General features: G+C 38.8%; 2 protein-coding genes across 4 annotated transcripts in view; one reads left to right on the top strand and one right to left on the bottom strand.

The window, feature by feature from the left end:
* Positions 1-8,252, top strand: part of LOC311001337 (butyrophilin subfamily 3 member A2-like) — a 207,195-nt gene extending 198,943 nt beyond the window's left edge. For all 3 annotated transcript variants that reach the window (XM_083992398.1, XM_083992396.1, XM_083992397.1), the window contains one exon: positions 8,068-8,252. The gene's annotated coding sequence lies outside the window, so the exon portion shown is untranslated. The remainder of the gene's footprint in view (positions 1-8,067) is intronic.
* LOC311001543 (butyrophilin subfamily 3 member A2-like) overlaps positions 1-13,187 on the bottom strand; it is a gene marked incomplete at its 3' end in the record, with an annotated part of 45,217 nt that overhangs the window by 30,488 nt on the left and 1,542 nt on the right. Inside the window, exon 3 of the mRNA XM_083992627.1 lies at positions 12,832-13,143. Coding sequence (XP_083848753.1) covers positions 12,832-13,143 — 312 coding nt within the window. The remainder of the gene's footprint in view (positions 1-12,831; positions 13,144-13,187) is intronic.

The following is a 13,187-nucleotide window of genomic DNA, read 5'->3' as shown; positions in this document are numbered from 1 at the left end:
TGTTTGACTGCAGCCATGGTATTGTTTCCTGGATCAAAGTGCAGCCTGTTATTAGTGTAAAACATTAACACAGACATTAACGGTTGCTTTTTAGCGCGTCAAAGTGTTGAATCTCTGAGCTTTAAGAATCTGAGAGTTTGCCGTCTGCCTGAGAAATCACTGTGAGGTAGGAAATCCTTTAAATTATCATTGTTCCTGTTGCAATTTTAAATCTTCTTTCGGCATGCTATGTGTCAGCGTTCCGTTTCAGCCTATTTAGTTTTAGTGCAGTACAAATGTAATTTCTTGATTTTTTTGGAAATATATCTTTCTCAATATGAATAGATTTAAACATTTATCTGAATTTTTTGGGGGGTATTTATTTTGATATTTCAGACTCTTGACCTGATGGACAGACTGTGCCATAAACCTCGACTGGCTAAATCCAACGCTCTGATTTTTCATCATGCTGTGTTTCTTCTTCTAACACACTTCAATGGAGGTATGTGTTAATTGCAAATGATACAATAACAGCTTAATATTTTTTAAGTTTTTGCAGAATCAACATGAAATGTGACTACAGTCTCCATAGATAAATGTCTGATGCACATTGTGTTAAACGACACAGTGGGGGGCGCCACAGACTCACTGATGGAGACATAACTGAAACTGAAAGTTTACGTGAGAGGTCATTGTGTTTATTGGGGTTGTATGCTTTGTATGACACTGGAAGGTTATAAAGATAACGGCTGATTATTATAAATATGTGTGTGTGTGTGTTGGGGGGTTGTATAGGTTTATGATTAACTTGTTGCTGTGTGTATGCAGCTGTTGCGATAGTAAAGGGGACTCATGGTTTTCTTTTTCTAATAATAGTTTTAGACCAGTGCAATATACTGTATATATTTTTTATTTTTTGGAAGGGTTATCATTTCAGAGTTGCTTACATGTCTTTATCTGAGGAAGTTACTGTAGGGTTAGATTGAAATATCACCACATTTCCATTCAGTCTGAAGCAGACATTATAATGATCCCCAGAGGATGAATTTGCATTTCCTGACATTATATTTGGTGCCACAACCAGGTCAACAATGATCTCTTATCTTATCTCTTTGGTGCACAGATGATTAACTCTACTACGTACTCTATGTTAACTCTAGCACAACAAAGAACAAACTCTATCTATCTATCTATCTATCTATCTATCTATCTATCTATCTATCTATCTATCTATCTATCTATCTATCTATCTATCTATCTATCTATCTATCTATCTAGTCAACTTTCAACATAGACAGACTTTTAACATAAATGCACCGCTGTACCTAGTCCCTGTCTGGAGTCCCTCCCCTAAAAGTCCTGGTAAAAGCTATACAAGTACAGGTAGCCTTTGTATTTACAGTAAACTGAGTGGAACACCTTGCTTTGTTGTTAGGCAAATAATTACATATTTTCATGGTTTTTGTTCTTCCTTTATAAATCAGAGGATGTTTCTCACCATTGAACACAGTTTTTTTCCTTCTTTCTTTCTTTCTTTCTTTTTTTTTACATGTCACATCCTCCATAAATGCTCTGTCTTTTTGTTTAGGCCTGTATGGTTAATCTGAAAACAGCAGGATTGAATAAAATGATGTTGAAATCTTGTAACCATTATTTTGCTGTTTACAGTAACTGCAGTGTAGCGCAGCTAGCAGGAGGAGAGCTAGGTCTGGTCGCACTCGGGGACCTAGTGCTGTAGAGCGTAGAAAAAGAAAGTCACCTTTCACCTTTAAGTGCTGATTAGCTAAAGTTATAGGTAAAGTTCATGGAATTGTTTACGGCATTAAACTAAACAGAAACACACGTTAAAATCTCTTCCATTCCTCATTCATATTTCAGAAAGCCAAGTCAAGTTCTACCACTGTAGGCTACAATTTATAAAACTGATGTTTCTTCTTCAGGTGAATCTCAGATGACTGGTCAACCTCAGAAGATAGTGGCGACGCTCGGTAATGACATCATTCTTCCATGCCACTTGGAGACTGAGACAGATCTTCTTAATGAGATGGTAGAATGGTCGAGAGCTGACCTCTTCCCCAGGTTTGTCCACATGTGGAGGTTTGGACGAGATGACCTGTCTGATCAGAACCAAGCCTACAAGGGCAGAACATCAGTGTCCGCTGACAACCTGAAGATAGGAGACGCATCACTCAAACTCTCCAAAGTAAAACTGACTGATGAGGGAACGTACAAATGTTTCATTCCAGAACTGACATCCAACTCTATTCAGCTTAATGTTGGTAAGTTGCAATTTATGTTGACAAACAATGATTTCAAATCTGAAGCTGTGATAAAGTAGCTGAAACAGCAGCGAACAAACATTAAAGCAGAACTTGTGAGCTGTAGGTGTAATGACCTGAAATTGATGAAAAAACACTTTTGGTACAAAAAAAGAAATAATAATGAAAATGTGAAATTTTAAAGCTGAATGGTCGAAAACGATACAAAAACACCCAACAAAGAATTTACTGTAAACAGCAACAATTTTCATCTGAGGAGGATATTTCTGGAGCAAAGCTGAATCACTTGAAAGAGAAGCTCATTAGAACTGAAAATATGAAACTTTGAAACGTTAGATGTCTATGTTCATTGGCCTAAAAATCTCATAACTGATACATGTTAAAAACAGATTGAAGCCAAATTACTGCCTGCTAAAAGAAAAGTAGAAATATAATATTCAAAAACTACAGAACAAAATGTTTAAGTATCAGAAAGACAGCCCCCAAAACATCAGAGTGGTTAAACTTGCACCCTAGATACACGTTACCATCAACTGTGAAATTTTAAAATGTTGTTTATGCACCATCATCTGACCTGAGAACAGTATTAATGGCTGTGATAATAGAGTGAATAGTAACAGCTGATTTAAGACTATTTTTGAAGTAGCCTGAATACAACACAATCTGACCTGAGAATAGTTTCAAGGAAGTCTAAAATCCTACAGAGATGAGTGAGAATTTGGACGTCTGTATCTCTAAAACTACTGAAAAATTTAATCAGAAGGAACAAAAACTCTCAATTTGTAGGTTTTTCTGAAATGTTCCTGTTGTCCGTCTTCAGGTGCTGCCTCGTCACCTGTCATGAGTTTAGCAGGGACTGACAAAGACAAGGGGGGAGTGGTGTTACAGTGTGAGTCTAAAGGCTGGTATCCAGAGCCTGAGCTGCTGTGGCTGGACGCTGAGGGAAAGCTGCTCTCTGCTGGACCTACAGAGACAGTCAGAGGTCCTGATGTCCTCTATACTGTCAGCAGCAGAGTGACTGTGGAGAAGAGACACAGCAACAGCTTCACCTGTAGAGTCCAACAGAAGACCATCAACCAGACCAGAGACACTCACATTCAAGTTTCAGGTGAAAAAAATAAAAATAAAAAACTCTACATTTAAACACTGTTCTAGTTGCTGAGTTCTAGTTCTACACAAACACCATCTGGTCTGATTGTGTGTTGTCTCATTTCAGATGAGTTCTTTAAGGTCCAGTCCAGTTCTTCTCCTGTCAACACTGGATTGGCTGTTACTTTGGCTGTTTCCATCATGATTACTCTCTCACTTGTCTTTTATGTGTGGAAGATGAAACAAAACATCAGTAAGTCACAAATGAACTACAGTGGTTTGTCAATGTCAGGTTTCATCACAGGTTCAGTGTGAATAGCTTCACTGGAAAGACTGAGTTAGTGGTGGGAACAGAGAAGTTCACTGTGATGTGTGAAAATAAGTCAATTAAATTTAACTTTAATAAACGCCTGACACTAAAGTGTCAGGCGTTTATGTTTTAAACTTTTCTATCAAAGTAAAGTTGGGAATGTTTATTTTTACACAGAGACCAAGAAAAACCAGAGGGATGGAAGTGATGGAGGAGAAACAGAGAGAGAGAAGCTCAGGACAGAGGAGACAGTGGAGAATGGGAAACAGGTAAAAGAGAGGAAAATGTTATTTACAAATGTCACTAGAAACAGTGACAGTAACAAAGTATAAAAACAAATCCAAAAACTCCAATAACACTCATTGGTAATGTTAAATTTTGATTTGACATAAGGGTTAGTTGTCATTGCAAATGTTTTATGTGTTTGAAGGGTTGTTTACAAGTTTGATTAAATTTGATTTTATTTCCTTCCAGCCTCAGTTGGAGAGCAGTCCAGCTGCTTCAACCAGGTCTCACCTCTCTCCAGTAAGTGAACATGGTCCAGGTGTGACTGAGCAAGAGTTGAGACATCTGAAGATTTTCTACTTCCAAAATCAGGTTTTCAGTTGTGCCCAAACCACAAAAATCACATCAGGTAGAAGACCTGTAGTTGATAATAATGTCTATCAACAATCCAGTAACAGCGACAGCAACTCTCGATATGAGAGCAGCACATAGGCTATACAGTATGTCCAGATGCAGATAAGTGTCAATATTTGAGACAGGCATCTATATATGGGATTATTTAATTCTGAACAAATATGCAGAGCAAAGATGGAACAAATATAGAATGTTTAAAAGAGTAATAGAAGGAAAGAGGCGGATCTGGAGCACACATTCATTTATAAGTTAACCAGCGATTAAACTTCTTCTAAATAAATGTGTTGCTCCGGCCACAGACTGTAGCCTATACAGGCTCCAGCTCTTTCCTTGGGTCAGTCCAAGTTCTCAATGGGCTGGGCCGAACAACATGGTCCGGACGTGCTGGGTTTGGATCGTAAACATTTAATAACTCGGGTTGGGTTGGACCATGTGTTAGTCCCGATTCTTTGTATTGGAAGCCCAAGAACAAACCAGAGAAGTCTTTCGTACAAAAGTAGTAGAGTTTACTCAGGTCACAGATAAAGTACATCAGCGCTAGACTCAGAGTGACAGAGCTCTCGCAGGATCTCGGTCAGGAGTGAGTCCAGATTTCAGGAAATGGGTCACATTTATCTTCTTGGGCTGGGCCTGCCCCGTACAGAGGTTGGATGTTCTCAGAATGTGATAAGCAACATGATGTGTGTGTTGTTGTTCAGGCGTGTATCTAATGCAACAGACCTAACTGACAGACTAAGAGAACTCAGCAGTTACATTATGTCCTTGGTTATCAGGCTAGAGTCACAATATCTGGCTTCATGTTCACACACATCAGGTTATGTGCGTTCGAGTACTAAATTGGAACACATGATATCTCAAAACATACATGACGTCATTGAAGTATAAAAACAAAGTACGTAACGTCCCAGAACATGTCCAATTGTAACAATCCCCCTTTTGACATGATTTTATTATGTCAATCAAAATAGAAGTAGGGACGTTATCCCTGTATTGTATCACATCTACTGGCAGTAGCCATCCCAGCAGGCCCCCAAACTGCAGGTGACCACATTCTTTAAGATGTAACACAACCAGGCAGGAGATTTTTTATGTATCCCCCTTTTGATATAAATCATTCATATCAACAATCACCTAAATCAAATATTGTGCATAAGCAGGTCTTCATTGCAAAACAGCAGCCTAGAATGATGGTCAGGGGGACAACATGTACCCCCCATCCCCTGTGCTTTCGATGTCCCCTCCTCTGGTCACTCTCTTTTTTGGGGGGGATTCTTATTTTTATGAATTATCTTTAAGGCATTTCAAAATGACTGGCTTTTCTAATTTAGATCTTCCCTGAACAGAGTGAGCTGAAACAAACTGTCATCTATAAGTATCTGATCAGACTTCCCCATACATGGATGTGATATGATCTATTACTTTCCCTTCTGAAGAGAAATGTCCATCATCTTCTTGTCTGTGTCCTCTTTTACTTCCACCTTTAGTGGAAAATCATTTCCAGACAGAAACTGCAGGAGGAGCGTCAGGCAAGGAAGGAGGCTGAAACCAAACTAGAACAGAACCAAACTGAACTGCAGCAGCTCAAAGTGGAGAAGGAGGAGGCTGAAACCAAACTGAAGGAGAACCAAACTGAACTGGATCAGCTCAAAGTGGAGAAGGAGGAGCTGAAAAAGAAGCTGGAGGATGAGAACAAACAGGTTCATCATTTCACCTTTAACTTGAAGGATTATGTAGCTGAACAACATGGTGTCATTTTAAACAACACTGTTTTCTCCAGCACCTCATGTATTTTGTTCACTTCTCTGAAGCAGACTTCTTTTTCTCTTCTTTATGTCACTGCTTCATGTTTTCTATCAAGTGACTCAATAACAACAACAACAACAACAACAACAATAATAATTATAATAATGATTAATCAATCTCATCTTTACTCTGGTCTTGTTCCTCTCAGCTGAAACAGAAACAAGATGAACTCCAGCAGCTCCAGGAAGAGAAGAAGAAAGTAGAGGAGGAACTCCATCAGCTCCAGGAAGAGAAGAAGAAACAAGAAGATGAACAGCAGAGACAGAAGACGGAGCTGGACACCAAGAACAAAGAGGTTCATCTGTTCAACAACATAACGTTACGGGAGGAACTAAAAGAGAAGGGTTAACAGCTTGTGACGTGAACAGGGATTCAATCTAAATCAAACACCTTATAGCACATCCTCCACACAACCAGGTGGAAATGTGTCCAGACTTTCTTTACAACATTTTATAAAACTAGATGTTTGTCCATTCACTTCTGTGTCTTTCTGATAATGGAGTTTGAGAAAAAGCATAAAAAACGGTTGGCCTAACTTATGTCCTCAGACGTTGTTGGGTTCAAGAAACAAAACCATCAGGGCAAAGAAGCAACAACTTGTTCATTCTGTCACTGCTGATTCATGTTTTATATCATGTGACTCAGTAATAAATACATTCTCGAGCTCATCTCTATTCTGTTCTCTTTCCTCTCTGCTGAAACAGAAACAAGATGAACTCCATCAGCTCCAGGAAAAGAACAAGAAACAAGAAGATGAACAGCAGAGACAGAAGACGGAGCTGGAGACCAAGAACAAACAGGTTCATCTGTTCAATCAGTGATTTTCTTAGTTTCTTCCAGTCCACATGTTTGTAACAATAAGAGAAGACAGCTGAGTGTCTCCACTGAGTCATGTGTCACATTCATGTCTTTAAGACAAAGCTGGTCCAACACTGAGTCTCTGTCCATGTCTCTGTTCAATCCCAGCTGGAGACAAACCAAGCTGAGACCAACAGGAAGAAGGAGGAAGCTGAGAGAGAAGTGGAGAACATGAAGAAAGAGGTGGTTCATCGGAACATTATTAACTGTCTCCTCAGTCATAAATAAATTATCAAGCTCATCTTTGCTCTTCTCTCTTTCCTCTCAGCTGAATCAGAGAAAAGATGAATTCCAGCGGTTCAAGGGAGAGAAGGAGAAAGAAATAGAGGGACTGCAGAGTCACATAGAGCAGCTGGAGACCAAGATCAAACAGGTTCATCTGTTCAATCAGTGATTTTCTTGTTTGTAAAAATAAGAGAAGACAGCTGAGTGTCTCCACTGAGTCATGTGTCACATTCATGTCTTTAAGACAAAGCTGGTCCAACACTGAGTCTCTGTCCATGTCTCTGTTCAATCCCAGCTGAAGACAAACCAAGCTGAGACCAACAGGAAGACGGAGGAAGCTGAGAGAGAAGTGGAGAAGATGAAGAAAGAGGTGGTTCATCTGATCATTAGTAACTCTATGTCTCCTCTACTCTTTCTCTCTGACATCAGGGTTTCCCCCAGTGTGTTACAGATCTGGGGGGGCACCAAGCCTAACTCAGGTCCTCAGATGTTGTTGGGTTCAAGAAACAAAACCATCAGAGCAAAGAAGCATCAACTTGTTTCTTCTGTCGCTGCTGCTTCATATTTTCTATCACATGACTAAGCAATGAATAAATTCTCCGTCTCATCTCTGCTCTGTTCTCTTTCCTCTCAGCTGAAACAGAAACAAGATGAACTCCAGCAGCTCCAGAAAGAGAAGAAGAAACAAGAAGATGAACTGCAGAGACAGAAGACGGAGCTGGAGACCAAGAACAAACAGGTTCATCTGTTCAACAACTAAACTGAGATGAGAATCCACACAGACCTAAATGTTGTGTCTTCATTCACTAAATCAAATCAATCATCTCTCTTCTTCTCTGTCCTTCCTCCCAGTTGGAGCAGCAGCTCCAGGAAGAGAAGAAGAAGCTGGAGGAGAAGATCAGAGAGGTTCACGTTTCTACCTAAATCAATGAGCTGTCTCTTCTTCTCTCTCTTTATCTACTTCATACAACACTGAGACAGGAAATAACTGTGAAGCTCAAGAGTCTCTAGAGAGAAGAAGGAAATCTGTCCATTGTCCTGAGAGACACAATCTGATCAACACTCTCAACAGATGAAAAAACAGGAAACATTTAACAAACGTTTCTTACATAGCATAACATAAACACCAGTCAGAAGTTGAACCAGGTTTCCTTCTGTTTCTGTGTTAATGTGTTTACATCACTGACAAGTCAGGCTGCACAACTACACAAATATACACATGGTAACATTTTATCCATGGATTAATTTCTCACCGGCTTTGTTGAAAACAAATGCACTTGAAGGAGAGGAGGGTTAGCGACCACACTTGCATAGTTCCTCTTTAAACTACAAACCTAATGTCTGATAACAACAGAAGGTCAGAGTTTTTCCAGAGATTAATGTAAAAAAAATCAGTTAATCGCTCTGTTCTCTTTCCCCTAGCTGAAACAGAAACAAGATGGACTCCAGAAAGAGGAGACGAAACAAGAAGATGAACTGCAGAGACAGAAGACGGAGCTGGAGACCAAGAACAAACAGGTTCATCTGTTCATCAATCAGACTAATAACTGCATCTCTATCATCTTCTAAGCTGCTGTTACTTCATCTGTAGTTCATCACTTCTCTATTTTCTATTATTGTCGTTACATTATATTGCCTTTTTAATTATTAAATCAAAACTGTCCCACATTATCTTTGGTCAGGTGGGAAATCAGCAGAAAGACCTGCAGAGACTGAAGACGGAGCTGGAGACCAAGAACAAACAGGTTAATTTTCTTCATTCTTCTCCACATCACACTGATCTGTTTGTCCTCAGTTGGTCCTTGAACGTCTCACAGCTTCACTTTATTCTACCACATCCACTGATTGGTTGAATGTTGAGATCAGAACATGAACAACAATGACATTGACAATGTTTTTCAGGGCTCAACGAGTGAGGCCAACAACGATGAGGCTACGGAGAGCGGTTCCACTGTCTAGTCTTGTTTCTACTTTATCTGTGAAATATGTCATATATTTATATATGATATAAAATGTGGACTTGTTTTGTTTTTTTGTATTCCACTACATGATGTTATGATTTAAACATGCTTTGCTACATTTTGTGTTTATTGAACTATGGACGATTTCAATTACATTTGAAATTAGAATTTATATCAAATAAAATAATTAGGCTTAAATGATTATAAAAATAAAATGTGTTTACCTGCTGTTTAAACTGTGTGTGCTGTTTATATGTACATTAAGTCTCACATTATAAAATCAGTAACATGAAATTTTTTTTAATAAAATATATAATACTTTCTCTGTGTAGAGTCTGGACAAACTTCCACTCTGCCTTTACCCTGTGTAGAGAACACAATAAAAAAGACAAAATAATGTCCAGTCAATGTGAATTTCTTGCGTTTTTATAATTGCTAACATTTCTATTACTATTATTATTTTACTCTCCTTGCTGCTATGAGCATTTTGCACTTTATTTCAAATGGGAAAAACAGCACTTTATTCAAGAAAACTAGCACTTTAATTAATCATGTACATTGCGAGCACCAGGCGGAAGAACCAGCACTTTGTTCAGGGGAACTGGAACTTTGATTGTGTGCATACCTGTCTCGCATTTATGCCAGGAGCTGCTGCTGACCCACCTTTTGGTGTTTTGTGTTCCTCTGAATGAGGAGATGTATGTCTGTGTTTTCAATGTTGTTCCCCTGTTGTCCATGTGTACTTGTGCGGCCCGTGTGTGTGCTGCCTCTGTGCTGTTCTTGTGTTCACATGTGTCGTTCTATGTCCTGGGCTCCTCCTGTATTTTATTGTGATCTGTATTTTAGTGTGATTTGTATTGTGAGTTTTATGTGGGACTATAGCTGGAAATTAGCCCTAGAGGCTAAATCTGGTACAACCATCTCTTCATTGTTCTACAATTGATTAATAGTATTGTGCACTGCCCTGTAATAATAAACTAAACTAATGGGTTGGTGTTTAGCTCAGTTGGTAGAGCACCCACCCCATGTTGAGGCTATAGTGCAGACGACCCCTCTCTCAACTATCCTGTCATTAAAAAAGGCAAAAAAGCCCCCCAAAAATGTATACAAAAAAAAAAACTAAAGTAAAAAAAAAAGAAAAAAAAGAAACCATCAGACTGAAAGAATCAAGCAAAGCAGTAGTTTGTCTTGTATGTGTACATGTACGTATTTGTATGTGGGTTATGTCCATCACTCATCCTGATTTATTACAGTTTGACAGAACAGCTCACACTGAGTGCCAGCAGTGACATACAGGGCTACATGATTAATCTACAGATCAGGTGGGTCAAGTCTTCTTTAAAAGTGCTTTGAATATGTATGTAAACGTTTTATTTAAAATGAGGATAAGACTTTAAAGTGGGCTGGATTTCACTTGTTGTTTCTAGCTTTGGCCACAAGGAGACACCAGAGTAAAAGATAGGTGTAAATATTTTGTTTAGCTGGCAGTTGTAAGAGTAGAACAACAGGTCCGCTTTCATTCAGATACTATGTGGATTATAATGGGAAGGATCTGGGACAGTCCAACCTCAAAGACACCTGGACCTCAGTCTGGTTAAAAAATAATTTCACAGCCAATTGGTAGGATAGAGTCTGTACAGGAACCTCTTAGTGTTGCTGTAGCTGCAGCAGGGACCGAGATCCTACAACCAAACTACTACTAACACTGATATGTTCAAAATGTTGATAACACAGGACATGAAGAGACTGGATTTGTACACTGATGAAGATAATGTTTATTATATCATTTAGTCATCAGTCCCATTTAACTTGAAATCAGGGAAAGGGGAAACACAGGATAAATCCACGTAAACAACATCATCATTTCTAACTGAAGTATGTTAAAGGATCAATCAAATACAAGTCATTGAAACGAGGAGATTTTGTACCATTGGTTAAAAATAAATCAAAGAGTAAATACACACACCTAAAGCCAGTATACAATCAATCAATCAATCAATCAATCAATCAATCAATCAATCAATCAATCAATCAATCAATCAATCAATCAATCAATCAATCAATCAATCAATCACTATAGTGCTACAGATGATTAGTTAGATCTGATCTGAGTGATGTTCAAACAGATAATGTGAAGGTTAATTCATTTGTTTCTCTGTGTCCTGTAGCTGCTGTTTAATCTCTTCTATTTGATCCTTTACTTTTCCTTCCTTATCTGTAATGTGTTTAACTGCATGACTTGTTCTCTCCATCAGTTTCTCTGTGTCCATGTTCAGGTCCTGATAGTCTTGCTTCCTGTCATCCAGGTCATTCTGCACCATGAGTTCTCTCAGTCTAAAATAACCCTTCACTTTGTCACCTGTCTCTTCTACTTCTTCTTCTGCTAATTTCAACTTCTTCTCTGTTTCCTCTGCCTCACTCTCTGTTTTCTTCATGTGCTCTTTCAGTTGATCTTTCAGCTTATACACTTTTTCATTCACTTCCATCAGAATATTTTTCATCTGCACCACATCTCTCTGTTCCTCCTCTTTCATCTTTAACCTTTCATCAAGTTTGTTTTTTTCCTTGTACAGATCTTCTCTTTTCTTGCTTTCCAACAAAGCTTGATGTTCTGTTGATTTCTCCTCTTGATCTGGGGGAAAAACAGTAAACCATATTGAAATTGATTTTGTAGTGTTGTTTGCACAAACAGAATGAGATGCAGATGTACAATGAGTTCTGCTGATAACACAATATCATTATAATAACTTAAAAACCAAAACCTTGAATAAGATTTACAAATCATCTTTAAACACATTTACTTACTGAGTTTGTTTTGTCTCCATTTCCAGACAGAAAAAGCAACAGCAATGATCAACATTAAGCAGAAAACCACACTTAAGGCAATAGAAGCAGCACAGTTAGATGTGACCATGAAGAAATCATCTGAAATTAAAGAAGATGAAATACTTGTATTCAGGGAGAACGACAGTTTGAAGCTAAATTCAGATCATTTTGTATCATTAGATAATTTCTACCTGGAACATGAATGCGTGACTCTCTGGTCTGGTTGATGGTCTTCTGTTGGACTCTACAGGTGAAGCTGTTGCTGTGTCTCTTCTCCACAGTCACTCTGCTGCTGACAGTATAGAGGACATCAGGACCTCTGGCTGTCTCTGTAGGTCCAGCAGAGAGCAGCTTTCCCTCAGCGTCCAGCCACAGCAGCTCAGGCTCTGGATACCAGCCTTTAGACTCACACTGTAACGCCACTCTTCCTTTGTCTCTCTCATTCCCTGATAAACTGATGATGGGTGAGGAGGCAGCACCTAGTGATGGAGAGAACTACATTTGTTAAAATAGTTCTTCATTGGGTTTGAGAATCTTGACTCAAAAGCTGTGGCATCCTCATAAAACACACAACACAGGATGTGTTTGGTTGAACACCATAGGTTGCTGTTGGATTCCTTATTATGTTCTTCAAATCATCCATTGTTTTCCAGTAAAGCCAACATTCAGAAACACAAATTACAAGACACGGACAAATAAAGCCAGAGACATGGCTGCATAAGTGAGAAAATGTGACTGACAGATCATGTGCTCTTTTCTTTAAACACAAAGCTGAAATTTAATGTAAGGTTACTTAGGAAAAAAAGGTAAAAAAAAAAAAAGAATGAATACATTTATGCACAACTAAGACATGAACACTTACCAACAATGAGCTCAACAGTTGATTCCATATTTCTGCCAGGAATGGAGCATTTGTATGTTCCACTATCTGATAGTTTCACTGCAGAGAGTTTCAGTGAAAGGTCTCCATTCTTCAGTTTGTCAGTGAACAGTGATGTTCTTCCTTTGTATGATGGATGGTGATTAGCCTCAAGTTCCTCCCCATTGTGCCACACATGGACAAAATTAGGATCCAGGTCAGGTCTTAACCACTTCAATGTCTTCTCATTCATGGGAGGTTCCAGGTGACACGGCAAAATGGCGTCATTACCAAGTGTTGCCACTATGAGCTCACCTGAAACAAATAAATCATATTGATCACACACAAAGGTTGTTGAA

Source organism: Trachurus trachurus (genome assembly GCF_905171665.1).
Source record: "Trachurus trachurus genome assembly, chromosome: 18".
Classification (NCBI taxonomy): Eukaryota; Metazoa; Chordata; class Actinopteri; order Carangiformes; family Carangidae; genus Trachurus; species Trachurus trachurus.
This window is presented reverse-complemented; position numbering and strand designations above follow the sequence as displayed.